Source organism: Pyrgilauda ruficollis, unplaced genomic scaffold (genome assembly GCF_017590135.1).
Source record: "Pyrgilauda ruficollis isolate IOZ18807 unplaced genomic scaffold, ASM1759013v1 scaffold2, whole genome shotgun sequence".
NCBI classification, from domain to species: domain Eukaryota; kingdom Metazoa; phylum Chordata; class Aves; order Passeriformes; family Passeridae; genus Pyrgilauda; species Pyrgilauda ruficollis.
In genome coordinates, this window is record NW_024519206.1 from 31,333,695 (window position 1) to 31,361,192 (window position 27,498).

The following is a 27,498-nucleotide window of genomic DNA, read 5'->3' on the forward strand; positions in this document are numbered from 1 at the left end:
GCAGAGAGTTGGGATGACATGGTAAAATAGATCAGAAGAGGTAGAGATTTTCAGATCAGGACATAAAATTTAGAAATGTAATGTGTATTTATTTAAGTGGTATCTGTATGTTTGCCTTCACTTTGCTGCTTTGAAAAGTCTAATGTCCAGTTTTAAAGAAATTTAGCAGTTGTAGGCCCCTATGCACCCCAACAAAAGAATATCGTGGAATCTTGGACAAATTCAAATAAAGCCTACTGTTTCTCATTTTAATGCTCTGAATGTCAATCTGAATTCTGATAGAGCTGGCCCTTTTAGTATTTGCTTTAGTCCTGATTTTTAGTTTTGCATCAAATATCTACCTGGTAGAATTACCGTTACCAAAGGGAAAGCTGCCTCTTCATTTCTATACTGTATTTGACATGTAGGTTTGGCTGTATGTATTAAAGTGTTGTGAGTTTGGGCTTGCTGGTATCCCAGATCTGAACCACTGTCTCATTGCTCATGGTTGAATTAATGATGTGAATGTCTAAGAAGCCATCAGATTCATAAATCACCAGAAATGAGAGGGATAACTCATAAAAGTCTTTTCCTTTTGTTTAGCCATTTATCATTTTGCTTGCACATTAATAAACAGAGCTCCCCTGAGGTAAGCCATAGGAAGAAAGATTTTTCTTCCTAATTTTCCTCAATCGTGACCAGTAGAACACAAATGAAGAGAGCGGGCTTGTCACAGTGTGCTGGTGTCTCCCTCTACCCATCACTGATAACAAATAAATCCTGAAGTACTCTGGTGGATAATTATTTGTGTTTAATAACAGGTGCCAGGTTTCCGAGCCCGAGGTTGTCAGCTAGACCAAGCCGAAAGCGCACGTTGTCCATATCCCCCCTGTCTGACCACAGCTTTGACCTTCAGACCATGATACGAACGTCTCCAAATTCCTTGGTCACAATTCTCAATAATTCTCGTAGCAGTTCGTCAGCCAGTGGTTCTTACGGCCACTTATCTGCAAGTGCAATAAGGTAAGAATTGTATTTGCTACTTGAATTGTATATTCTCATTTATGTGTCACACACATACAAATGTGAACATATACTCACATCTCTAAATAACTTGTGGGGTTTTTTTTTGTGAATATGTGCATTTTGTAGTTTCTATAATGTCTGTTCATTAGAGCTTAATTTAAAGTATAAAATAGTTTTTTTCTTGCTCAGAGAAGTAACCACAAGGAACTTTTTGGCCTATTATTGTCCAGTGCAGGTAATATTTTATCTGACCAGCAGGAACAGTGTGTGTTTGTGTGTCCAGTAATCCGTTTTCAGAGAAGAAACTCTAGGACAGGTTTGTGACTTAAGTCACTTCGGTTCTTCTCCCATAGATATGATGGACAGTGAAATGTTGCTACATTACAATCATCAGAAAGTAAAGAAGAGAAGTATGGTTCTGTTCAATCAAAATGTTTGGCTATAACTTTTGGGTATTTATTGTATTTGCAAGAACCCCCATGGCAGGGAGGAATGATGCATGTGACTTCATATTCTCAGAAGGCTAATTTATTATTTTAAGATACTATATTATATTAAATAATACTATACTAAACTACTAAAGAATACAGAAAGGATACTAACTGAATGCTAAAAAGATAATAATGAAAACTCATGACTCTTTCCAGAGTCTCAACACAGCTTGGCACTGGTTGGCCAATGAGTGAAAACAACTCACACCAGTGAAACAATCACCTGTTGGTAAACAATCTCCAAACACATTCCAGACAAGCAAAACACAGGAGAAGCAAATGAGATAAAAATTGTTTTCCTTTTCTCTGAAGCTTCTCAGCTTCCCAGGGGAAAAATCCTGGGCGAAGGGATTTTTCCAGAGAACGTGAATGCCAGAGGTATTCAATATTTTTTTCATGTTTTCATGTCTTGAAAGATTTTACATTCTCTGGCTAATTTTTTTTTTTGGTACCAAGGAAGTACTGTCATCAGAAATGCTGTGATTTTCACTTGGCTGCTTCACTTATGTGTGCAAGGAAACAGTCAGGAATGTTTGTTCTGGAGGCAGAATAGCAGAGTAGCAGATGAAGAGATGGACAGAAGTTGTGCAGAAAAGGGACAAAGGAGCAAATAAGGCACAAAGGAGAGGGAACTAAAGGAATAATGTAAAAAGAAAAAAGGGAGTGGAAGAAAATTACGAACTGCAGCAGGAAAAATGGAGATGCAACTGCAGAACATTTTTGTATTTGTGGCATGGCTGTATGTTAACTGAGAAAAGCTCCTTTGGTATTCTAAAAAAAATCCCCCACCTCTCCAAAGTGTCATAAAATTTTGGCCTTGCATTTATAACCCTCAAAGAGTGCTTCTGAGCCCTGGCTTAACAGCAGGTTCCACCTTCAATTTGCAATGAAACAAAGGAGCAAGTCCCTACAGCAGTTTCTTGAGATGGGGCACCCATTTTAGGCAAGGCTCCAAAACACTACCAAGGTCATGGGTTTGACTCCCTGTATGGGCCATTCACTTAAAATGTCAGATTTGATGAGCCTTGTGGGTCCCATCCAACTCAGAATATTCTGTGAAATCTGTGACATGCCTCTGTGGCAAAAATTATACATTTACAGCTTTGAAAACAGGCTATGGGGGTTTTCACCCATAGAAGATGGGGCACACAACTGATTCATTAGAAACCATGAGCCTGACAAACAGCAGTGCAAATATTGGTATTAGTGTAAGTGCTGTGTTTTCCTTTTTAAGCACTTTTCATCGCTCTGAGGTACTTGAGTAGCTGTGTGGTATTTCACAGGTACAGCTATTGCTCTCAGTATAGCTTGGAAGTCAATGGAGCCATGGTCCCAGTTATGAAGCTCCTTAATGAGGAATGTCAATGGCTGGCAGCAGTTGGACCACATATGTCAGATACATGTAACTGTGTGGAGGTGTGCTATCTGCACTGTCATTAAGATGGAATGGCACTTAATAACTGAACTCCTTTCCCATAGCTTGTAGCTTTGGTAAAGCAAATCGTGCATGAAAGTTGGCATAGTCTCGACAGTGGAGTAAGTCCTCTCTCCTTTTTCTCTTCCAAAGCAAAGCTGGAGTCAGATGAATAGTTTTGTTGAAAACAGTTATGGAACTGGAAGGAGTTGTAGGCAAAGACCGAGTAAGGATGCTAGGGAGTCTTCAAAGTGAGTCTTGTGAACTGGCATCACTGAAAAAAGCAATGCTTGTATGACTTAACCTGCGGCTGACCAAAGCTTTCAGCCCTTCCTGGTTATACATCCCAGGAATGCATAATAAAAAATTTCACATGATTTCGAATTAAGATTTCTTTTTCATTTTGATAAGAGTATGTCCATTCAGCAAGCAAAGTTGGAAATGTACACTTCCATTCTTGTCAATTGAAAGGAAGGAAAGGGAGAGTTCTTCTTCCTGCTTTGCAGCTCACCTCTGTTGGTGCCCTTTAACTTCTCCTGTGTGAACCTGTCTATATAAACCAAAATAAACAATGATGTAAGGTATTAAACCCAAACCACATTTCATTGCCTTAATAAATTCCAAGACTAAATGCCAGAGGACTGTCAGTAAAACCTAATTTAATATTCACTGTCTTGCAAATAATGCATTCAGCACAAGAACTGTTGTATTGAATAAATCCATAGATTCATTCCATATAAAGTCCTGTCAGCAACTGTGATCAAAGTCTAGAAAAAAAATATTTCCTGGTTTAAAATACCAGTTTCTGGAAATTTTCAGGTTAATGTCATTAGAGTTGCTGCAAGAAAATGGTACAATTCAGCAAGCCACTAGATGGAATTGCAAGACAGGAAGGATTTCTACTTTCAATAGTATCAGTAGCATTAACTATACTTAACATAACATAGTCCTTCTACTTCTTGGTGTTGTTTCCTATCTTTTTTAATTTAGTCGAAATGGTGTACACTTGGCATCATTTTTCATGGTAAACACCTATCTAATACTGAATATTTTAAAAAAACATCAGAAGTTTAGTAATTTATCCAAATGAAGTTAGAGAAGATTACAAACTAGAAGAGCTATTGCCTTTTTACGGGGAAGCTGAACTTTGCCAGGAATGTTGCCTAGATGATGTAGATGAGATCTTTGCAGTTCTTGAGATACTGTCCCATTTAGCCAAGTGATAAGCCCTTAAGAAATTTTCTATTAGCATGTATTAAATAAACTAAGCACTCAGCATGTTCCAGTCCAGGGCCCACAAATAGGAAGGAGGACCTTTCCCTGCAGCTGTAGCTCTGGTTCCTCCTTGGGAAGCCTGTGGAGGCTCATCTGTCTGTCCAGCCATAACAGTTTTGTGAAATAGAAAGCAGTCTTTAGAGGAGAGAGGAGTCAGCCCAGAAACTGTACAGGCTAAGCAAGTTGGCACAAAATGCCTTTCTATGACACAACATAGACTTGCAGCCGAAGAGAGAAAAGGCTGCAAAATAAAGCACGCAGAAGCCGGTCATTCAGAGAATGAAGGTACTGCCCCCTTGTGATTGTGCTCTGATACCACCTTTAACTTCAGGGTTGCACAGTGTTTATAGGGCCCCTATCTTCTTCAATGCCCACCCTGAACAGCCTTAACATCCTCTGTGCATCAGTGAGAGCCACAGGACACTGCCTCTCCTGTCCCCGACAGCCTAAAACAGGAGGGAGCATCGTACCTGGTTGTTTGCTGCCTGGAGGGCAGACTGTGCTCTTGCAGCACAGTTCCAAACTGATGCTGAGCAAACTGAGCTAGTCAGGGGTGATGACCAGGCTCAGTTTGTCTTCTGGAGTCCTAGCCTACCAGTCTTAATTTTGCAGAGGAGTCAAATTGCTCACAGCCATGACTTGAAGATACTGACATCTGTTTTGAACATTTTGTATACTCTGTCATGTTAACAAGCCCAGATCTTCTTGCCTGAAATTGGGCAACCTCAATGACACTTTTTGCCTCCATCTTTCTTTGATTCATGTTCCTGTGGAAAATGAATCCTTCCCCTTCACCTCAGAGGGAGGTTGAAAGCATTAATGTTTTGTGAAGCAATTAGATTATACAGTGATGAGCACAGTGGAGAAGCTCAGGAGGGTGTCAGTAATTATTTATTCACTGATGGTTTAAATACAAGGGAAGGAAGGCCTTTGGGCATTAATCTGGGCACAGAGAAGAAAAGTTCCAGAGGGCCTCTTTGCTGAAGGCTACTGTGTGTCTTGTGGACTGAGTTAAGAATCATGCAGACGGGAAAAGGGGTGTGCTGTCACATATCTAAAATCTGATGAGTCAGCACATGAAGATTTGGCCTGGTTTACTTCTGGTATGTTTAATTTTGAAGGTTCAATGCTCTTTCACACCCATTTTTGTAAAGATACTACTTGTGCTTAGAAAGTCTCCAGGACCTCACTGGTTTTTGCCTTGGCTAAAAAAAAGAGGCTGAAAGATTACATCCTGTGCTTCACACAGCTTTTCAGCATTGGATCCTCTATATGAGCACTATGGGATGCTGAGGATGAAATCGGGTGAAAAGAGCCACATTTTGATCTCTGTTTGTACAAAGCCAAACACAGAAGGGCTCTGGTCTTTGACATGGGTACTACTGCAGATTGAATAATAAATACTAGTAGCTCAGTACAATCCCAGAGAGAGCTTGGCTTGGCGGGTGCTTTGCCATTGTCAGCTGGCAGTGTAGTGCTGTGTCCTGACTACTGGCTGAGTACTTGAAAAGGAGATGACACTCCTGCTGACAGCTAATAGTGGATCTCCTTTTGCACACCAGGTAGAGCTTCTACTTTGTGCATTTGAAAACACCTGGTTTAGGTCTCAGCTGGGAGAGATTATGCAGAAAGGAGATGTGTGAAGTAGCATCAAATGAGGATAATCCTTCATTTGACATTTACTCATTTGGTTACCTGCCTCAGTCCTGCAGTGCAGCACCCCTGCTATTAATCCTTTGTCAAGACGTACTTAATATTATATCTGCTGCCTGTGACAATTATTAGACTTTGCACTTCAGTAGCACTTCTTTTTGAGAGACAGCATGGTTTAGAGTGAGTATAGAGGGGGTAATCACTTCCCATGATATTAAGAGTACTAATTCAAAACCTTTACAAAAGATTAACTGGTCTTTAATAAACACAGGAGGCTGGGACTTCATGTTCTATAAGATTTGAAATTTAGAACTTTTAGTCCCCTGGCAATGCTGTGATACCAAAATTACAAAGTCAGTTTTCAGAAAGTGATCTGAATTCCCTGTCAGATCCAAGGTGTTTAAGTCAGTAATTCCAACTACTACAAGAGACTTTCTTTGGGTCTAGGCAGATACAACTGTGAATATAACTTAGCCATCTCATAACCTGTGAAAATTCAGTTTCATGTGAACACAAAAGCCCTTTGGGATCTCCGTGAAAGAATTTGAGAAAATACAGTAGCACTTTCTTTTTTCCCCCATGTGCTGCCCTGCTTCCCTGATAGCATCAGAACAATTAACATAGTGTGGTTCATTTCAGCCAGATCCTGTCTGCTCTGGCTCCTGTCATTTTGCTCTGGGTTGATCTGAAGCGTCAGGGAATGGTGGCAAGGATACTTTCACAAAGAGCACTAGAAAGGGATAGCCAGATTTGTAGAGTGAGCTTGGACAGCAATGGATTAACATCAGTGAGGAGGACAAGAGTTGTGTTTCTACAAGCAGGTATTGGATTCTCAGTTACTTCCTCATCTCATATAAGCTCCTTGTATAGAATAATTGTTGTATAATGAGTCAGTGCGTTGTATCTAGACATGAGTGATAATAATTTTTCCAGTTTCCATTGCAAACACGAAGAGAAAATAAAGAGAAAAATAAAAACAGAGTTAAGATATACAAATGAAGTATAAAGTTATCAACAGAGAAAAGTGAAAGTATCTTTAGCAGAGAGCCCAACAGTATAATTATACACTCTATAAAAAAAAAAAAAAAGGAAAGAGTATCCTTTTATCGGGTTTAAATTATCCAGTTTTTGAATTGAACAGAATGTCTCAGTTATAAGACAGGAAGCCCTCATGTTCTTAATCTTCCTTCTTTATTCAATATTTTATACATTCTTATTATGTCTCCTCTTATTCATCTCCTTTCTGATGTTGTTTTCAGCCTGCTCCTTAGAGTTCTTGCATTGTTGTTTCTGTTGATACTGTCTGAAAGTCCCCTTCTACTACATGCAATAATATTCCAGAGGAGGAGCAGCAATTTAAATGCACCATGATTTTTTCAGGTTTTTTTTTTCTCCAGCCAATTGTTTTAACATGTTTTTGCCATAGCTTCATGTTGATCAAATTTTCATTCCTTCATTGAATTCTGCATTGAGACAAGCTAGTGCTTCGTGTCATTTGTCTCAGTTAATTTAGAGCCAGTGTATGAGTAGCTCTGACTCCATTTCAGTATCGATATGCATCTTGCTATCAGTATTCCTCATTCATCTAGCATACTGGGCTCTAAAGATAACCACTTAGCTTTCACCATGCTGCTCAAAATAATTTTGTCACATATGCAGATATAATTTTTTTCATTTCTCAACTCCATGCCCAGATTGCTGACAATTGCACTATGAAACAGAAGACCCCATCTGAGAATCTGAATCTAACCTTTATTTAAATCCAAGTATTTAATTCTTACCTTTGATTTGTGTTTTAGACTGTAAGTTGTAAGTTTATATATTTCTGTAATTATATCTGTGTAAAAGGACATGCTCAAATGCTGGTTAATGAAATTAAAAAGGACTTGTTTAGGATAGCACAGGTAGAACAAAATACATTAAAGACAGTGTTGCAAGAAGCTCGTTATGATAGGATGTGTAGGATAAAGAGTTTGTTAATTGTGTCAGCAATATAGGTGTTTTGTTGTTCTTTTTATCACTCATTAGGATCTGCCTAAGTTAGATGCAGTGCTGACTTTGACTAAGAGCCTTTCTTATATTAACAGCTTTCTAATTAATTGCATGCAATGTGTTGTAAATGAAGGCTTTGTTTCAGTTCAGACTGAGTCAAATTCAGTCGAAGTGTAACCCCACTGAAAAAGGTTCTGCTATAACTAGACCTTCACATATGTGCAACCTAGGGCTTTATTCTCCATGGTCTTGTACTGTGGTTAATCTAGAGAAGGGAATATAATGCTCTATCCTGCAATAATAGCTTAATTTCATACCTTCTTTAAAAAGTGTGAATGGCAGAGAAGTGTCACAAAGTGAATAAAAGTGAAATTCACCAGTATTACAGAAAATTGCATCTATATCAGGCTCTGTGAAAATATAACCATGCAGATAGCCTCCTGCACAAAGCTCATGTAGATTATAGGAGGGTGACATTCAAGGAGATTTTTTCAGAGGTCACTTACATCTTGCATTAAAAAGTGGTGGATGTTTCTCATCAGAAACACCAGAAACATGAGTGGCAAGAATTCTGCCTTTGGAAAGTGTAAGATTTAAGGAGCTGAGCAACATAAAGAATGCAGACTACACAGGCACGTATTGCATGCACAATTACATGTACACGTGCACCTATATACAAGTGAGGTTAAGTATACATGCCTGTAATATGTATGTCACAGATTTTGTAATTAAAAGTCCATTTGAAGCAACTTGCTTCAGACTGGTTCAGTGTTACTCAAAGAGATTAAATTCATTCATTGAACCCAGAGCAGTATTAGTTCCAGGAAAAGTTCTCAAGCCAGTACAAGTGTGATGGACTTTAGCACTTCATTACTTCATTTTCAGACCCTAAAAGCAAGTATTAATTAGCACATAGAATGTAATAAATTATACCAGTTTTAGAAGATTGAAAGTGCTTAGCTATGAATTTAATTCAAAATTATGTTTGCTAGAAGTGGCATGAACATGCATGGAGGGAGCACAGATAAATTATGCAAGGTACCTTTAATACAAAGTCCAGTTAGGATACTAAGGATTCCTTCACAGGAATAATCCAGTGAGAAGGACAAAGCTGACAGTGCTGTCTGAGCACATAAGGTTAATCAGTGTGGCCCCATTGCTCTCAGTGAAACGATGCCATTTTACTCTGGATATGGCAATGTATTCATGAAGAAAAATTTCACCTAGCCTAGCAGATAAAACAGAATAGATAATAAAGCAAGCTGAAGAGAAAGTACAAACCACAGACTCTGTTAATTTTAAACTGGTAATAGAAAAGTAAAAATAAAAAAAAAAGGGGGGGGGGAAATGATGTGAATTAAATACGATTGTACAATGATGATTATTTTCTGATGAAAACTAGAACACCTAGTAAAATACATGCTTTACTTTATTAGATGCAGGATATGTCTTTTTACCAATTCATTTAGATGACTTGTCTCTAAGTTAGTGATGTTTAGTGCAACGTGTCAACATTACAAATGCAGAGGGATGTTTGAAACCTAGTCTTTTTTAAAATACTTTTTTCAAAGGATTTCAAGTCTCATACCCGCATTCAAGATCACACTATGCTTTCATAGTCAAAATTTGGTGTTGTTTTCCCCTGTACTTGAGTAGCAAGCTGTAAAAACTAATGATGACTTTTCTGCATTGCCTACTCAAAGCACAGTGTTGTCAGTTAAAAATTCAGGGAGAGGAACAGAATTTAAAGCACAATTTCTTATTAGTAAAAGTATTACATATAGTGTGGGTAAATTGCTCCAAACAGAAGTGCATTTTAAAATCTCTCTTCCTGTAATGCTGTTTGGTTTTTGGTTTGTGTCTAAGATACTTGAAACAGTAAGAGTTTCACAAATCTCTTCAGAGCTACAAGGTTGCCAAGTGATTTGTCACTCGTATGTCCTGAGCAATTTGTCAACATTCACTCTTGCAGGTTGTTACCATGAGAAGAAGTAGAGGACAGAGTTGGAAACTTCTTTTCACTCTCTCTTGTGTGTTTACAAGGAACATATATAATTCCTGTTTCTGCCAACTCAAACAACAGGAGACAATTTCCTTACATGATGTTACTGGTTGCTTCTTATCTTCTGCATCTTCATCTAAGGAGAACTCTCTGGCTTTTTTTCTTCTACTCCTCTGCTGAGGTCTAACCATGAGTCTGTCCTGCTGACTGTCCACAGCTTTTCACGTCTGAGTATGCAGTGTTCCTGGCTGCATCTTATACATATACATTGTTCCATCAAAAGATCTATATCATCTTCTATGCATGAAGTCAGCTTATGCAGATCCCCTCAGCACCCATGGCTTAGCTCCCAGCCACGCTTACAGATGTCCTGTGTTTTGAACAGTGGCTCCTACATGGCAGTTTATCATGGGATGAATGAAGCTCTTTCTTAAATTAGGTTTTATTTTTTTTAAAAAAGCATCTGAGCATGTGAAAAGCAGTATTTGATCACTGTTAGCTTATGACTTGTATTATGACATACTTCAGTTGAGATTACTGTGTCTGTAAGACCCAGGCTTTAGGACAGCACTTAAGGACTTGCTGAAGTCAGTCCCTCTTCAGAAGTATTTAGGAGTTATTAGGGTGCTTTCCTGAGCAGTAGTTGGGTCCATTTGTAAAATAGTAAAGGTGCTTGTTTGCCTCTTAACAACTTTCTTAAGCAATTTAAAAGGACTTTGAAAATCAAAATTAAAAACTAAAGGTGAAATACTGGCCTGGTCTAAGTAAAGGAGAAAAACATCATTGAATTCAGTGAGTCCAGATATTCCAACATTAGTAGCTTCCTACTAACGGTGATTTCTTGGTTTCCCTTGTCCACAGGCTTCATGCAACTCTTAAGGGATAATGAGACAAAGTGGTGACATCTGTACCTTCTTGAGCATGGGTATTACGTGTATTGTGGGTAAATTGCTCCAAACAGAAGTGCATTTTAAAGTTAACTAGGTGTCATCCTAGTTTGTGTTGATCAGCTTTATTGAACATGAAGGCAGTCCACCTGCAAATTTCTTTACCCTTTTTTGAACTGGGGCTCTTTTTGGAGGTATTTGTATGATTTGGTCTGTCTATTGTAAGTCCCTGATGGCAAGAACAAGTGATGGAGGCTGTAGGGCAAACAGAGAGTGCCAAGGCTTTTCCACAAGTCAGGAAGGGCCTGCATGTCCCTTTGCAGTGTTGGTTGCACCCTCCCTCATGAAGCGAATGTTAGGACTGTGAATGCACCACCCAGACATCAAAGACCCTTCAAAGGCCAAAAGGCCTGAAGCCCTCTCCTGCCCCGTGATCTAGATTGACACAATGTGTCTCACTACGCCCCGCATTCCTGTCTGGTGACCTGTTCAGCATTGTTTTATTTCAAAACATGTTGGGCAGTTGGGGTACGACAAGGACAAACAAAGAAAAATATCAGAGGCCTGAAAAATTATATGGATGAGTTGAAATAGAGTTTACCTGTTTTTTCCAGACTGGACAGGAAGAAGGTATAGAAATAATTTCAACTACTTAAAAAAGAAAAGAGGGGAAGGGGAAGGCAGATAATGAGTGCTGCATAGAATAACAAAGTTTTGGATCTTCAGTTGACACAGGAAATATTTAAGATAGAGGACAGGAAACAAACTTTTAATGTGGTAAACATAATGTGCTTCTATATGATTAAATAAAGATACCCCAAGGAAACAAATTTATTTTTCTGAAGTTTAAAAATGAAGAAAAAAATGAAAAAAATCAGAAATGTCCTGCTGGGTCAAACTAGAGGTGTTACTCTAGTTAGTGTGTCTCTCATGGTGCAAACAGGGGATTTTGTTTAAGAAGCACATGAATCCCCCTGTTGTTCACTTTTGTTCTCTTAGTTCTCTCCCAGCGTCAATGATCTTTAGGTTAGCAATCCCAAAGTATACACTCTTATTTGTTCCCTTCAGTATTTCTTTATGAACTGGTTGTCTTTGGACTTGTCTAGTCACACATGAACCTGCTGGCTATGTCTGCAGCTATTCTAAAACTCCACAAATGCTTTTTTTTTCACTCTTGAAATTTCAAGTTGTTCACCTATGTCTTCCATTAAATGCTCCCTCATTAACATGTTTGGGAAATTCTTGTCCTAAGATATTTGTGCAAGATTTCCATGCATCAGATCTTGCAGAACTTTGCATTTTATAACCCAAAGGGGGTGCCTTCAGAGTTTTTGGGAAGAAAATTGCTGTGATACAGCAAGACAATCCTTGCAGTATTCACAAAATTGGAATCTCCTCAGCATTTTTGCCTCTTTAGGCACACCTATGAAATGTATAGGATAGAAGGATTTAATTCACAGATGTTTTGTGGTAAATTCTGCAGCTGTGACCAGAAACTGGACAACCTTGTTAGCAGGACAGCCACAAAGTAGCCACGAAGTTTGGTTTTGATTATAACGTCTGTTTTTCTTCTCGAAGTCTATTCTTTAAAATTTGATGTGCTCATGTAATTGCAATGTAGTCCACTGCCCTGCATTACCTCCAGTGAAGGAGGTTTGAGACTTTGCAGATGAGGAGAAGAGAGACAGACAAGACAGATTGACAGAGAGACACAGAAGCCCACAGTATGGTAAAACGAATGCTATCACTGATGGACTTTTCTGTCAGTGTATATGAGTTATTGAATGCTTAAGCAGAAATCTTACATATTTCTTCTAACCCTTATTCCTCATAAAACTCAACAACTAAAAAGATAACTGGCATGTAATTTTTAGTGGCCATATATGCTTTCATCTTCTTTTCTATTTTGTTTAAAAGTCTGTAACAGAAATACAAATGAAATTCCCTCCAGTGGTGTAAATTTTCATATCTCAGTAGGTAGATGGAAGGAAAAGATTCAAGTTCATTTACATTTCTTTGAGTCCGAGATTTTTTGGAAATGGCTGGTGTCAACATGACCAATTGGGACAGGAGTCTCGTGTTCTTCTGACATCTGGATTTTGGAAGTCTTGAGCTCTCCTTTTTTGAAATGCAGCCTCTTAAAACTATCTTAAAAGAAACATGACTCAAAATGAGGCCTCTGGAACTACTCATTGCTTTTGAAAAACTGATTGTTGGTTTTAGTCATTCCAGAGTCTCAAAATTACTACTTTCAGGTCTTGTTTACTACTTTTGGGCATGAATTTTAGGTGGTTCCTGAGTGACACCGCTGCACATTTATAAGTGGACATGGTTGGAACAACTGGACAAGGGCAGCTGGTGCCACTGTCCACTGTTCCTGCTGAAGATGGCCGCCTGGCTGGGAAGCAGTGTGAGCCTGGTAGGGCCAGCAGGAGGACATATGGCTGCTGGTCAAGGCAGAGGGATCACATGGGGCTCTGCACTACAGATTCCCCATCCATCCTGTATTCAGGAGTTGCTGAACAAACTTGCTGTGAAAAACTTTGGGAAGGAGGGCAGGAATCCAGGCCTTCCCTTCCCAGTAGAGCACGCCATGCCAGCAATGTTGAGAGCTTTGATTTATTTTTTCTTCTTCTTGGCCCTTAGCATTAACTTTATTGTATGGTTTCTGAAAGGCAGAGAAAGACCTACCACCTTCTGTTCTCTTCAGAACCTTCTGATCTGTTCAAATCAGAAAAATCCTCCAGGCTGCCCAGTGACAACATCTTGCATGCGAGTGACATTAAACCCAGCCAGGTCAACTTGCCTTATGAGGAACTCTCCAGAAACAGCTGGAGAGAATTGTTATTTGAAGGCAGCTACCTGAGCTATTTAAGAAGTCACCATGATTGTCTCCATTTCTGAGTTACTCCCCTTGGCTGTGCTGGCTATTCCTCTGTTCCCTCACAATCACCTTTTCATTTCATTCTGGGATGTCTGAAGTTTGGAGGTAGAGGGAATGAAGTGCAGGTTTTCAGGCTCCATAGGAAAATCCTAGTCCCTTAGACTCAAACATTGCTGATGAGCACAGGGTAAAAGAAAAATACTAAAGAAAAAAGGATCCCTCCTTCCCCTAGCACATCTGTCCAGCTGTGTTTTAATGTATCTGCTGCTGGTGTCACTGCTTTCCAGTAAGAACCTCTTGCTAAGATGATGTCTGTCACCTCTGCTGTACTTTACAATTTTGTCAATGCCTGTCTTAGCATCCTCTTTCTGGATACTGCTTGTACAGTGTGAAGACAGATGTAGATAACAAGAACATCTCCAGGAGGTAAAATCTATGCTTTTGGTGGAGGCCATTTTAATTTATATAGGAAGGGAAATGGCAAGTATACTTACTTCATGTTTAAGCACTGCACTGCTAGAGTCATACAATTGTCTTTTTACCATGTAGGGCCAGAAGGACCTTACAAAAGTTTTGAACCTGGACTTGCAAAGATAGGTATTGTTGTGCATGGTCAATTGGAAAAAAAAGGTCTAAAAAACCCCAAAACTCAACCTGTATTTCCAAAGGCTGCTGTGTGCTTGCAACTGCCAATGAAATCAGTCCACTTATTTTTTTCTTTTAAACTGACTCATTTGAAGGGTGAAAGGGTCCTAGGATTTAACCACTCACAGAGAAATAAAATACCTCATCTAAACTGTTTGTGTGTCATGTTTGTTGATCTTGGTGAATTTGACAGCATCTTCAGAATGGTGCCGTCTAGTGTTTGAGTGTATGAGGTGAACTCACAGTGTATGCGTGGAAGCAGAAAACACCAGGGTATAGTAAAGAGGCTTTGTTTTCAACCTCATCTGTGGCACTGTAATTGTGTGGTTTTTAATGAACAGACCAGGGTAGTTACACTTAGCAATGTTTGTTCACTAAAAAGAAAAAGGGGTGTTAAATCGTTATGTTCTTTGATGAATGGCTTGTACACTGAAGAATAAATTGAACAAACTGGCATAGAGCTCAGTGAACATGAAATCAGCTATTAGAAGAAAGCTTGTGAACAAATTCTAAGCCTGATATGCATCTTTTGATTAATGTCCTATTAATCATCCATAGTGGCTACCTTAGCTAAGTGGTGCTGTAATCATTCATGGTTGCTTACAGGAACACTAGCAGGGACTATAGAGCTTCAATAACTGAATATTATTACTGATTTCTCCCTAACTCTTGCTGTGAACAATTACTGTTTTCACTACATTTCTGCCTCCCTTTATTAGAAAGAATACAATGCAGAATGAAAAGAGAGTTCCTCAAAGACCAGTAAAATTCTCCCAGGGTATTCTTAATGATATTCCATCCTAAATGGGCAAACTGTTGTAATGCAGAGTTCTCACCAGGAATAATAGTAATGTAATCACATTGAAGCTGTCCTTTTATGGATTATAGTCAAACAGACTGTAAAATGTATAGTCATATTAATGAACACAGAATTTCTCTAGAATTATTACTTAAAATCGTTGAAATTATTTTGGCTTTGTGTATCACAGTATTTTCAGTTAATGCACTTAACAGCAACAGCAGTTAAGACTCCAGACTGTTAATTTGGACAAATTTGACATTAGAAGAAGCCTTGATTCTTGGAAGGTATAATGCCTGCACCTCTCTGTTTTGAGACAAAATGTTTTATATTCCTGTGGCTTTTTTGAACTCTGGTAGTGCAGTGTATTTTTTTAAATCAATTAATATTATTTTTCTTCTTTTGTGTTTTTTTTTTCTTTATGATTGGAAGTTATTGACAAATATTTACAGGAGGATCTCTTACTCCTGTGTCTGAAGATTTAGTTCCATATCATTTATTTCTCAAGTGTGACACAAAGAATGCTTTTGCACTACCCACAAAATAGGTCCTTAGATGACAGTGTAATTTCCCCCTAAGTCACTGTGGTCTGAGAAATACGGTGAAGTAATGAAGTGATGACAGGTATTAACATACATAATGGGCTTTAATAGACATTTAATGTTGTTTAACTGGAAGAAGGAGAAGTGCTTTCCTATTGGAATATTTCTACATTGGAAGTCATTGATCACCAATTTCAGAGGGGAAAGGTTAATCCATCAGTTTCTGTAACCAAACAGCACTGATGGAAATTCTTTAGGTGACATTCTGGATGAACTGAGCTTTCCATCTTTGCAAACAAATGAGTGATATGACAAGCATGGTGTTCAGAAGACATTTAACCAATTGATTTTCTCTCCTCTTGTAATAAGATCTAGAGACATATGAAAAAGCGTAGCATGAGCCAAGATTAAAGGAACTGCTTCATACACACGAACACAGGGGAACTGCATTATCAATAAAAGTACTATAAAGCATGTAGGCACCCATTCTTTTTCTTTATATAAAGTTTGTTATTGCAATAAATAGTTGATATTGAACTGCCTGCCTTTTATTTCAGTTTTTCTGGATTTTATTTTGGTCAGCTTTCTGTGGTTTCCTGGTAGAGGTTAGGAAAAAATGTTATGTTTTGTTATGGTACCATTTTTGTACTCACTAGTAAATCCAGGGCAACTCTGGATTTAAAATCAGGATTTCTCATCCTTTGGGGCGTGAAGAAGGATATGAGGGGGAGGGGGAAATCTGGCTTCAAGTAGTTTAAAGATTTCAAATATATCTTAAAGTTTTAATCTGTAAAGTTCCTTACTGTAATGATCCTCATCTTTTTCCTCCCTCTTCCCTCCTTTTTCTCCCAAATTCAGCCCTGCTCTGAGTTTCACATACCCTCCTACACCAGTATCCCTCCAGCAAATGCATCAGCAAATTATAAGTCGTCAGCAAACCCTAGGTTCAGCCTTTGGACACAGCCCTCCACTCATCCATCCTGCTCCAACTTTTCCTACCCAGAGACCTATCCCTGGCATCCCCAGTGTCCTGAACCCTGTCCAGGTCAGCTCTGGACCTTCTGAGTCCACACAGGTGAGAGACAACAAAAGAAACCTTTACTCCCCATTAATTTAAAAATTAAATAAATGGCATTGTCTCGATGGCAATTAATCACCACTGTCACTGAGACCCTTTGATAACAGTTTCCTTGTAGCTCCAGTGTTTGCAGTCCCTTTATTATGAATCACAGGAGTGCAGTTGGTGCAGTTCCTGATTGGTAGTGTCCTTTTTAGTCCTCATAAATATTCCAGTCTACTGCAGCAGCTTCTCGTTCCATACTGCCTCTCCTCGACCTTATACAGGAACCTAGTAGAGGTGGGGAGTAAGAAAAGGGGCAAAACACGTAAAACAGCAATATTTTAAAGGTTAGCATCTTCATCTTCAAATCAGGCTGAGCCTAGGATATACAGGGCCATATTCTGCCCTCCTTGTACAGCTGTGAGTAACCTGAAGCAAGTAATTCTGTGAACAAGAAAGTAACTCAAAGACAGCGAAGAGGATTGAAGGTTTTTTTCTCTGATTTGTGCCAAATTGGACGTACTGAGTTTGGATTAATCATTTCAGTAAGGTGTATTCTTGAAAGCAGGGAATGAGCAGCAGTGAATCAGGCCCCTAATGTGGAGTTTATCATGGTTTGTGATTTGCCTGTTATTAACTAGTGCTGTTTGTTTCTAGATGACCTGGGATAGGTTATTTATCAGTCTGGAAGCTGTTTATCTCCTGGCTAGCTTTTACAAATGCAGAGGAAGAACGTACTGCTGTAGAAAACATATTGATTTTTTTGTGGGGTCCCTGCAAGTTCAAATATCTCTAAAAGATCTCTGGATTCCTACAAGATCCATTTGCAGGTGTAGATAATGGTGTTCAGCCAAGCAGAACAAGAGAAAAACAAGATTCTGGCCTGTTTACATCAACTATTTTGCTATTAACTTGTGAGAATCTAGGACTTCTTCTAGGATTTTTTGGCTAAGTCTCACACTAGCACTCAGTTCTTCTTCCTGTCCACCCATTATAATGGGAAACATAATGAAGAAGCTGAGATCTTGTGTGAAGATACTGAATACAAAACCTTTCCTTCACATGTGAAAAAATAAATGTTTCTCTTGTGTTTCTTTGAGCATGCGGGGATTTTCCTTTTCAAATTGCCTTTCCAAAGTTGTCATTATGTGGAAAATCAAGTTCTTCCTACCTCTCATGGCTCTGACAAAAGCAGCATTGGTTTGTAGCAAGGAATTGCATCAAATGCTCCCCTTCCCACTCCTTCCCTGCTCTGATACAAGGTTGAGCAATGCAGCTCTTCCATGAGTTAATGCTGTGTAATTGGAGAACAATGTTATTTCATATCCAATATAATTAACAGTGCAGCTTGTCCATAAAAAGTTGGTGAGCAGATGTTACCTATTTTTGTTTGGAGCCACATGTTTATCACAGTCTAATTTTGTCTTCTTCTGGGGGAAAAAAAATCCCCACCTACCTGCAGCAGAATAAACCCACAAGTGAATCTGCAGTGAGCAGCACAGGAGACCCCATGCACAACAAGCGCTCCAAGATAAAGCCTGACGAGGACCTCCCCAGCCCGGGAGCAGGAAGCATGCAGGTATGGCAGCCAGATTCCAGTCATGAGCCTTCCCTCTTGCTACTAGAGTGAAAATGCACCTTTCCTGTGACACACACGTTTTCAGACTCCTTGCACCTTGTGTGCTATGGGCAGCCTCCGCTCGCAGTAGCCAGGGTTAAATAGGAGCAGCTCCTGGGGTGCAAGGTCTGTGGCAGGATGAGGGCAGAGAGGAAGGAGGCTGATGGAGCGGCACCTCTGACCAGTCAGAGCATGCTCAATGCTCTGCCACAAAAAAGTGAACAAGAGACATTCAGGTCTTTATTAAGGACATGTTTTCTGTTCAGCAGAAATACTTAAGGCAGCCTTGACTTTTCCTGGCTCTTAGCACTGTACTGCACTGAGGCCCCTGTGCTAGGCTCCGGTCTTGTTTGCTGTACTTTCTATACCAGTTAATGCCACTGGTTTTAGTAGAGTGACTCTTGATTTACAGTGACTCAGGGGAGATGAGAATAAGAGCCTCAGTCTTGTGAGTGATTCCATGAAAACAAGGCAGAGATCTGTCTAAATCCTTCAGCATGTTTGAAATGGAAAAATTGCAGGAGTGCATAATCTGAACCAAATGTTTACACTAACATCTGACTCTTACCCTCAGCAAATAAGCTGGGGAGAATGAGGCACCCTGATGAACTGGAAGTGGGAAATCTAACCCCTAAATTAAATACTTTTGTCCCCTCCCTGCTCACCCCTTTTATGCACATGTTAAGGACAAGAACAGGCTAACAAGTAACTCAATAATTACCAGTCTGCTCTTGGAAAGGTTTTAGCATGCAAACCTGTTACTATTCTAACAATGGAAACACACTGGATTACGGGTGATCCAATTTCTGTCCAACCCTAGTACTAAAATCAAATTCCAATTAATTCAACTATATTGAATAGTGCCTTTCACATTAGTGGTGCCACTGAATCATGAAAGCCAGCTGCTTTCATAACAAATAACAAGCTGTTTAAATAAAGTGTAAGGGAAGCCAGGCCATTGTGATTTATTTTTAATTGAAATGTAAAGGGAACGAAGAATTTATTTTACATACATAGTTTGCAATGGCTTCTAGCTTATCAGGCCTGTTTTGGGCTTCTGTATTTTGTAGAATGGAGTAGGATAGTGAAGTGAGAGTAAAATAATCCTCCCTCCACTGCCTCCTACACACACACAGCCACACACACCCCCCCATCATCTTTCTTTTAATGCTGAAGTAATTCACTTTTCTTCCTCCTCAGTTTCAGAATTTCCACTCTCTTCTTCTCACCCCTGTTTTTTTCCTCTCTCCAGGAACAGCCAGAAGGAATGACCTTGGTAAAAGAGGAAGGGGACAAAGATGAAAGCAAACAGGAGCCTGAAGTGGTCTATGAGACAAACTGCCACTGGGAAGGCTGTTCCCGGGAGTTTGACACACAGGAACAGCTAGTGCATGTAAGTTAATGGTATTCAGGAACTAGGTTTTAAAACTATGTGACCTTTTTCATGGGGGTCAGCTTCTCTGACCCTATTCTGAGTCAAGTTTCTTAGCTAACAGAGCTGCAAACTGGAGAGGGGTTTATGAGTTTCTGAGAATAAAGAAAACTCGAAGCCACAGCGCTTGACCTGTTCAGTCAGCTAAAGCTTAGTGTAAAATTCAATAAAGTCTTCCACAGAGATTGTAATGGCTCTGATCCTGTAAGCCAGCAAACGTTATTTTGAGTTAGAGACTTTGATAGTTATTGAGTAATAGTAAGCTGGACATGAATGATTATTAACCTTTAGCCAAGTTTGATTTTTTTCTCCCCAAAGGGCCTGTAACAGTAGAAATGGGTGAGGGGAATTTTTTCCCTTCCCTGAGAGAGGTTTTGCTATCAATTTACTGTTGTCTGTAAACCGAATTTGGCTAAATACATGGGAACTGAGTTACTTCAGTCATTTTAGCAAAAGCAAACTGTATAATCTTTTCTGTGCTACACCAAATATTAATTCTGTCTCCCTTGGGTTTTTTTCCACTCTGCCACCTCTCCCAAATAAACAATCTGTACTGTTTGGTAGTATTGTAAGATAGAAAGTGAACAATCAAAATTCAGACTACAGTATGACAAGTACAATCCCTTGCAGTTCTAACCACTCTTATTTACTGGTATCATAGAACATATTGAATACTCTGAAACAAAATTGAATTCCTAGTACAGAATAGAGAGGCACATCCTCAGCAAATGAGCAGTGTGACAAAATTGTATTTAGTTTAGAAAACTGTTTAATACCTTACTGGAGATCATGCAAAATCTATTAGAGAATGTGGCTAGTACTTCTGAAATAACTAGCTGAAAAATCCACTTTTTCACCCAAAATAAATAAAAACAAATCTACCATATATTTCCAAACACTATGCCAAATGATAAGGTTATCCTGCAAAGCTGACTTTAGTAAATCAATGTCAGCTTTCACTTGCTGGAGTGTGAGAACGTCTTGGTGTTGCAATTGCTCATCAAGATGTATTTTCAGGTTCTTGTTATTATTAAGTAGTAGTCGCAGCAGCAGTAACAACAATAATGATAAATGAAAGACTATGCAAAATATGACATTTTTCCAAGAATTCTTTGAGACATTTTGCACATGTAATTCCCTAGCATTTGAGTAGGCCAAACTTAAATGTGAGGAGAAACTGTTTTGGTGTCACACTACATTTTGGGGAAGAAATGCCATACGAATGGTTTCTGCAAGTGGTTTGACACATTTAAATTAAAAGATCGAATGTTGGTCTTTGAATTGAATCTGTGCAAACAAACTAAAGGACATCATATGGGGCTCTGCATAGGCACAGTCTTTATATCTGCTAGCAGTTGTAACGCTGAAACTTTATGAGGCCTGGGAAACCTTTCAGTATTCAGAAATTATCCCACTGATGATGATAAATAATATACACAAAAATATATGAAATAAAAGAGAAATTCAGAATAAAGATACCCTTAGCAATAAACAAAGAGGATTTTTGATGTTCCAGGTGTAAAATTTAATGGAAGTCCACTGAGCATGTTAGCTAATAGTTTGTGTTTTGTATTTTGAAGTGAATTAAATTGACAGGGTGGTAATTTAGTTCTTCTGGAGTGTAATTTTAAAGTTAATTTGTTGGTTTTGGTGGGCTTTTTATAGCAAATCTGCCTGCATTTTAATGGTCAACAGCAAGACTGAAAAAAGCATATTTCTTATGCTTCTGAACAATGTCAACATCTGAAACAAGTTTCTCTAGACATAGAAAAATAATATGGAAAAGTTTTTCTATGACACGGAGCTCTTTTTGGCAGGGCTCAGGATTCAGGTGTGTTATGATGGTGTTTAGATTACAAGGTACAAGACTTGACTCTATACCCTGAAGACAATAAATTCATCATGGCAACCATCACATTTAAGTAGCACAAATCATGCTGTAAGAGTCAGCAGGATTCAGTGATGGGGCCACGGTTTGTGATTTCTTTTGCTGCTCCGGCAGAGCCCCGCTGTGGGGACCTGAGCGAGTTATTTCTGCCCAGAATTGCAAAGGGCTTTAGACATCTAACTCTGTTTGAAAGCCTGGCCACTCACTCCAGTCTGCCTTTTGCACATTTTGTCTGCCCTTGATTGCCACAGCCCTCTGATGTACATCTGCAGCAACCAGGGATATGAAGTCTGGTCTCAGCAGGGCTTCATGGAAGGGCAGTCCTGGTTTTGTTTAGGTGTGTCACTCTGGCAGAAAGTGTTCTGTCCCGGAGCATTAGGTCCTTGAAAATCTGAGCTGAAAAAGTGGTGTGGCTCATGTATGCCTCCTATCCAAATACTGTAGGTAAATCCAAGTAGATATAAACTGCTGTAGCTGTGCTTCAATCAGTCAGCACAGTTCTGAGTGCTGTGTGTGTCACATGTGCATGTGTGTGCCCAAGCCAGGCACAGGCACTGTGTGTGTCTCAGGGCCCATGCACACGCTTGGCTCCACAGCCCTGACACTCTGGTAGCAGCTAGTGGCCTCGCCAAGTCCGAGGCCTCACAGTGCCAGACACTGCTCAAGCATGGCAGGAGGAATGCACCTGACACGGGCCCAAGGTCTTTCACCCTGTGGTTCTGGGGCCACGTCCGTCGGGCCGTTCATGCTGTCAGGAGCTGCCTGATCTGGCAGCAGATGCCAGATCTGCCATGCCTCGCGTGGCTGCACATGCTGCTGCTCTCCTGGTGATCCCCAGCCCACTGGCAGATTAAGCAGGGCCTGAGCTGCTCCAGCTGAGCTTGAAGAGCTTGAAGGCTTGGAAGTAAGATGCTGGACAGGATGTCAAAAGCTTAGATAACCATCCGGGTTTGTTGGTTCTGCTGTGGAGTAGTAATCACCAAGGCAGGGGCATATATAAAGGTAATAAAGGCTAAAATTGCCCTAGCAAGACTCATCCAGATAACATCTGCCTTATTTCTGTATAGTTGTAACCATGCATAATAGCAAGAGATCAGATCCAGAATGTCCAATGGCATGGGACAGACTGTTACCCTAGCCTTGCTTCCCAATGCACTGAACTTTTAGAGCAACTGTGGTATTAAGGGAAGAGATGGAAGTATATTTCTAGCTGTTTGTTTTGTTTCCTGAAGGATTAGGTAACTCTACATGAATTCTAGTCATGCCCAGGTTGAGTGGAGCTTCAAAAAGCTTTTCCACAATACACACTGCACACAGTTGATGGTATAGATGGCATTACTCCCACTGTGTATGGGATGCAAACACAAGCACATATGTGTGTGTTTTGAAAAAGGTAAATACGAGTTTGTGTATATTCTGGTCTTTCTGTTGTATACGGATAGCATTGTTATTTCTTGGGGAACTTTGAGACGTAATTTACTTTGAAATCAACTGGAGTTGAATCAGCATTATGAAATGATGTGTGACATAGCATGTATGAAATGGTAAAGGCAAACAAAACCTGTGTCTAAATATGTGGTATAGCCTTACAGCAGAAATTGCAATGTTGTGCAATTTCAGTAGTCAGCATTTGATATCATTTTCTGCATTTCTGTAGCAAAGTCCTGCAGTTATTAGTGTAAAATGTAGGTGCCACTGAAAGTGTTCTTTGGTCCCATTGTTTTCTGACTGAATTTATGAACAGAACCTGAGCTGCTATGAATAAATAACTGAAAAGCTACCTAAAAGAATCATTATTGACCCACCCAGAAGGGTCTGACAGTGAAATTTTGGCACGGGTGCTCTTATTTTCAGGTGATATGAGCCACTTAGAATTCAGCATGGTTAAATTTTCATGATGCATGCACCAAAAGGCAAGGTGTTAAACCATCAGATGCTCTGCCTTATTTATAACACCTATCCATCCTTCCTTTCCCCCCCTCCTTCTCTTACAGTTAATAGAAAGATTCATGATTCTTCATGGTTGTCTATCTAGCGTCTGACAGTACCGACTGCACTGCTAAAGCAAGTCACTATCTATAATTGATATCCTTCTATGGAATAGGGTACCGGCTGCAATTGAAGGGTTTTGCTGAAAGCTTTTAAATCCTGACAAGTTCTGCCCTTGTTCTGGTTGTTGCTGAGCTGCACTGCTGAGATCCCAGGGTTATTTGAAGTTGATGCAAAGCGGTGCGTGTGTTGCACATTAGCGAATTAGCGAGACACAAAGTTGGCAAGCCACGTTAGGGCTGCCACTGCATTCTGCCGCCAGGTAGTCTTATTTACAGTGTGCTGCACTCCTGAAAAGGCTGGTTACATTAATGTTTGAAATGTCTATTAGAGGTTTCTTTCTTTCCCTTTTTTCTTTTCCTCAAAAAAATTAAAAGAACGATCTTATTTATTTTACAGCCTCAATTTGCTGCTGGGGTCTTTATCATTCAGCTGTTTAATTAATTTCTCTGCCCAGCGAGATATTATAATTGGGCTTAGCTGAGCTCAAGTTTGTTTTAAGTATGTGAGCGCCTAGAAGCTAATAAGATATTGTATATATTTATAAATCTGCTTTTTGTCGCAGTTTGTCCCTTTTTTCCCCCCAGAAATCAGTTAAGAATAAAATATTGCAAAAGGGTTAGATGCTAAAGATAAAAGTTTACTTAAGAAAATTATCCTTCAAGGAAATGACTGAATTTATTGTTAAATATTAATACAATGGCAATCAGAAAAACGCAGTGCTGCCTATTTCTCATCCCCCTTGCTGCGTAGCCTTGATGATAATGATTTTTTATTCAAAAACATGCTTGAAGAACTGTAGAGCTATTTTTTGTTAGTGTTTTCTCCTCAATTTTACAGCAATAAAATTCATTGTTGTTACATTTGATTAGATGAGATCAAAAAGCCCTAAACTATCAGCAATGGCTTATATTTAGGATTCCATTTGCTGACGTCCTCCTGCCTGTTTGCAAAGCCCGGTTGACTGGAGCACTCCCCTGGCAATCCCTGGGGATTGTACTGCTTCACGTGGTTCTCTTATTACACCAGAGAGCAGCTTCTTGTGTTTTTCAAGTACCCTACATGTTCCCAAGGCATCACAGTGCAATGAGGGTACCCAAAAGAACTGTTACATGCAATTCTGAGATGGAGTTTCTTAATGTTCTTGCTCTCTGTTCCTACAGAAAACAGTAGGTTCAACCCTGACCAACAGAATTTGGCCAGCAATCCATGGAGACCTACATAAACCCCAAACTGTGCCCACATCCAGTCTCTGCTTAGGTTTTATAGCATCTGTGAGGTGCCTTATCAATCCTGTGCACCTCAAAACACTTGAGAACATCACTCTGAAGGCCTAGCCCTCTTTACAGTGGGTGATTTTGGAAGCCCAGAAATAAGGACACTCAAAGTCAATAGATTTGAAAGTCTCACTTTCTCTGTTACTGTGCTGGCTTTGGCCTGTGGCTTCTTCCTCAGCTCCTCTCCTGTAGGAGAGCTGTAGGTAAGGACTGGAGAGAGCTTCACCACTCTTCTCGAAACAAAGATCCAGCTGCAATCTGGAGGGTAAACCAGATTAAACCAGTTCCCCTGAGTATCAGCTACAGTGCAGCAGACCTGTAAGTGATCCTGAGAGTTGCACATTGGCTACCACTTGCAGGAGGAGAAACTGCCCTGTAAGCAAAGGGCCCCAAAACTGCCAAAGCCAAGCAGGTGCTGGGTGCAGCTGTGTGAGTAGGCATCTGCACCTAAAGGGAGGCAATTGCACACATCTAGCCCAGCAGACGGGTTATTAGTGGTCTCTTTTCTCTGGGTCCTGGAGGTATGCTTGCAAACTGGTTGTGGGGCAGGTGAAGTCCCAGCTTTGTGAAGCGAGTCCCTTAAAATCCTAAAGGGGTGTGATTACACATCCCAGTTTGCAAACTTCTCAAAATATGTTCAGGGATTTACTTAATGTTTAATTCTACTTTGCAGAGTTTTCAGTGCTTTTTCATTACAGTTTTATTTGGCTCTAGCACAGTAACACAGAGAAGTCTCAGCCCAGTCACAGGCTCATTGTGCAGTGATAGCTACTGCCCTGAAAGGTTCAGGAATGTTTCCTTTAAATTAAAAAGAGTAAAGACTAGATAAGAACATGAAATCCATTATAGTAATAATTTTTTTCCTGACAAAAGGAGAATGTTTTATGTACAACAGCAAAGGGGGTTCTGTTGGTGGTTTTATTCTATTTCATCTTGTTTTATTTTTTACTCACTGGGGTCTGGACCCTAACTCATACTTAGAGAAGGAGTGCTGTGGAAAAAAGAAATCAGTTCTTCAAGTGAGACAAGCCCAAGGCTTGGGCTGAAAGTTGGGACAGCTTGGAGAAGGCAGGGTGTTGTTTCAGTGCCATGGGAAGGCTTTTTTTTTAGTTTGTCCATCCCCTCAATATATTTGCTCTTTGTAGCTGTGAGGGTACAAAGGAATAGAAGAAGAGATTATAGCAAATAATCATAAGAGACACCTGTACAGAAGATTTTAGATTTTGAAATCTCTTCCTCATTACCTGTGTAAAGGCTGATTTCTAATTAGGACACCACCTTACTGTGTTGGATTATAAACTGCTGAGCCCGTTCTTTTGAACTGTGCCAGATTTGTTGAATTGTTTATAGGCCAGCAATTTATTAGATGGCACAGCAAAGCTGGTAAGCAGATCTGTGCCTTTGAGAGCATGTACATTCTCTCTTGGTTTCTGTCTGGGTATCTAACACAGTCTTGTTTAAATTAAGCAAGTCTTTAACCCCGCCATCAGAGGTGTGCATGTAAGTGCTGTTGGGTTTTAAGGTTAAGTAACCATAGACAGACCTCACTGCTGTTCTGGAGCCTCAGTAGCCCCCAGGCTCTGGCATGGCCCCTGCTTGTGCTTCTCAGCACATCCTTGTTCTGCGTCAGTCACCGTGATGCCCTTTGCCTCCCAACAGTGTTAAAAGTCATCGGTGCTGCCTTGTGAAGAGATCTTACTCACTGTGGGCTTGACCCAAAGGCCAGCTGTGCTTTGGCTCAAGTCCTCTTAAGCACTCCACTACACAAGTGCATCTGCAGTCTCCCTGCCTGGAGTCTGGCTTTTGATGAATCACAGAGAAGAAGGGGAAAAAAAAATAACATGGGGATTTCTTTTTTGATAGAGAAAGGTTTACAACAAAATAAATCCACCCTAATCTGTGAAGTATTAAGAGGGGATTTAGAGAGAGAAATGTAATCATTTTTTAATTTTAATTCCTCTGTAATTAGCATTTCTTTCACAGCATTAAGAAAACTTGTTGTTAGTCTGCTGCTGCTGTGGCTCTATGAGTTGCCAAAGTAATTGTCTTTGAATTGGTATCCCTGAAAGAGGTTACTAAACTATTTGTCATTTAAGTAACACTTCTTTTTCACTGTTGTACATAGGGATGAGCAGTGCTCCCCCCCTGTGCCCTGGGAAGTTACTCTACCCACTCTACCCATAGTGAGTGGGCACTTGGGTAGAAAGGCCTGTGCAGGGCTTGATTTTGATCCATGCTTTTAATCACACAGCATTATTTATGTGATTTGTGGATATACATACTTACTTGAAGTATTTGCCTGAGAGTTCAGCTGGTGAACACTTCCAAGTTACTGATATTTTACAGGTGACTTCCAGTTTTGGGGTGAAATGTAGGATAAGAAGCTGCTAGCCAAGTCCCAGGGGAGCCCATGATGACTGAGTGACAAACGCATAGGCACGAGTAAAGCAGCAAACTGAATAGACTCTTCACCTCCTCACTCTTGTTGGCATATCATGGAGAAGAGAGAAAAGGAAAGTCCCTCCCTGCCTTAATTTTGCTTCCTCAGAGCTGCAGGGAGCGCTGGGCTTATGCATGGGCTTAGG

The 27,498-nt window shown here is 39.9% G+C and overlaps 1 protein-coding gene across 1 annotated transcript in view; it reads left to right on the forward strand.

Moving 5' to 3' along the window:
- GLI3 (GLI family zinc finger 3) overlaps positions 1 to 27,498 on the forward strand; it is a 201,491-nt gene that overhangs the window by 146,221 nt on the left and 27,772 nt on the right. Inside the window, exons 8-11 of the mRNA XM_041466412.1 lie at positions 801 to 1,002; positions 16,448 to 16,664; positions 18,112 to 18,228; positions 19,520 to 19,660. Coding sequence (XP_041322346.1) covers positions 801 to 1,002; positions 16,448 to 16,664; positions 18,112 to 18,228; positions 19,520 to 19,660 — 677 coding nt within the window. The remainder of the gene's footprint in view (positions 1 to 800; positions 1,003 to 16,447; positions 16,665 to 18,111; positions 18,229 to 19,519; positions 19,661 to 27,498) is intronic.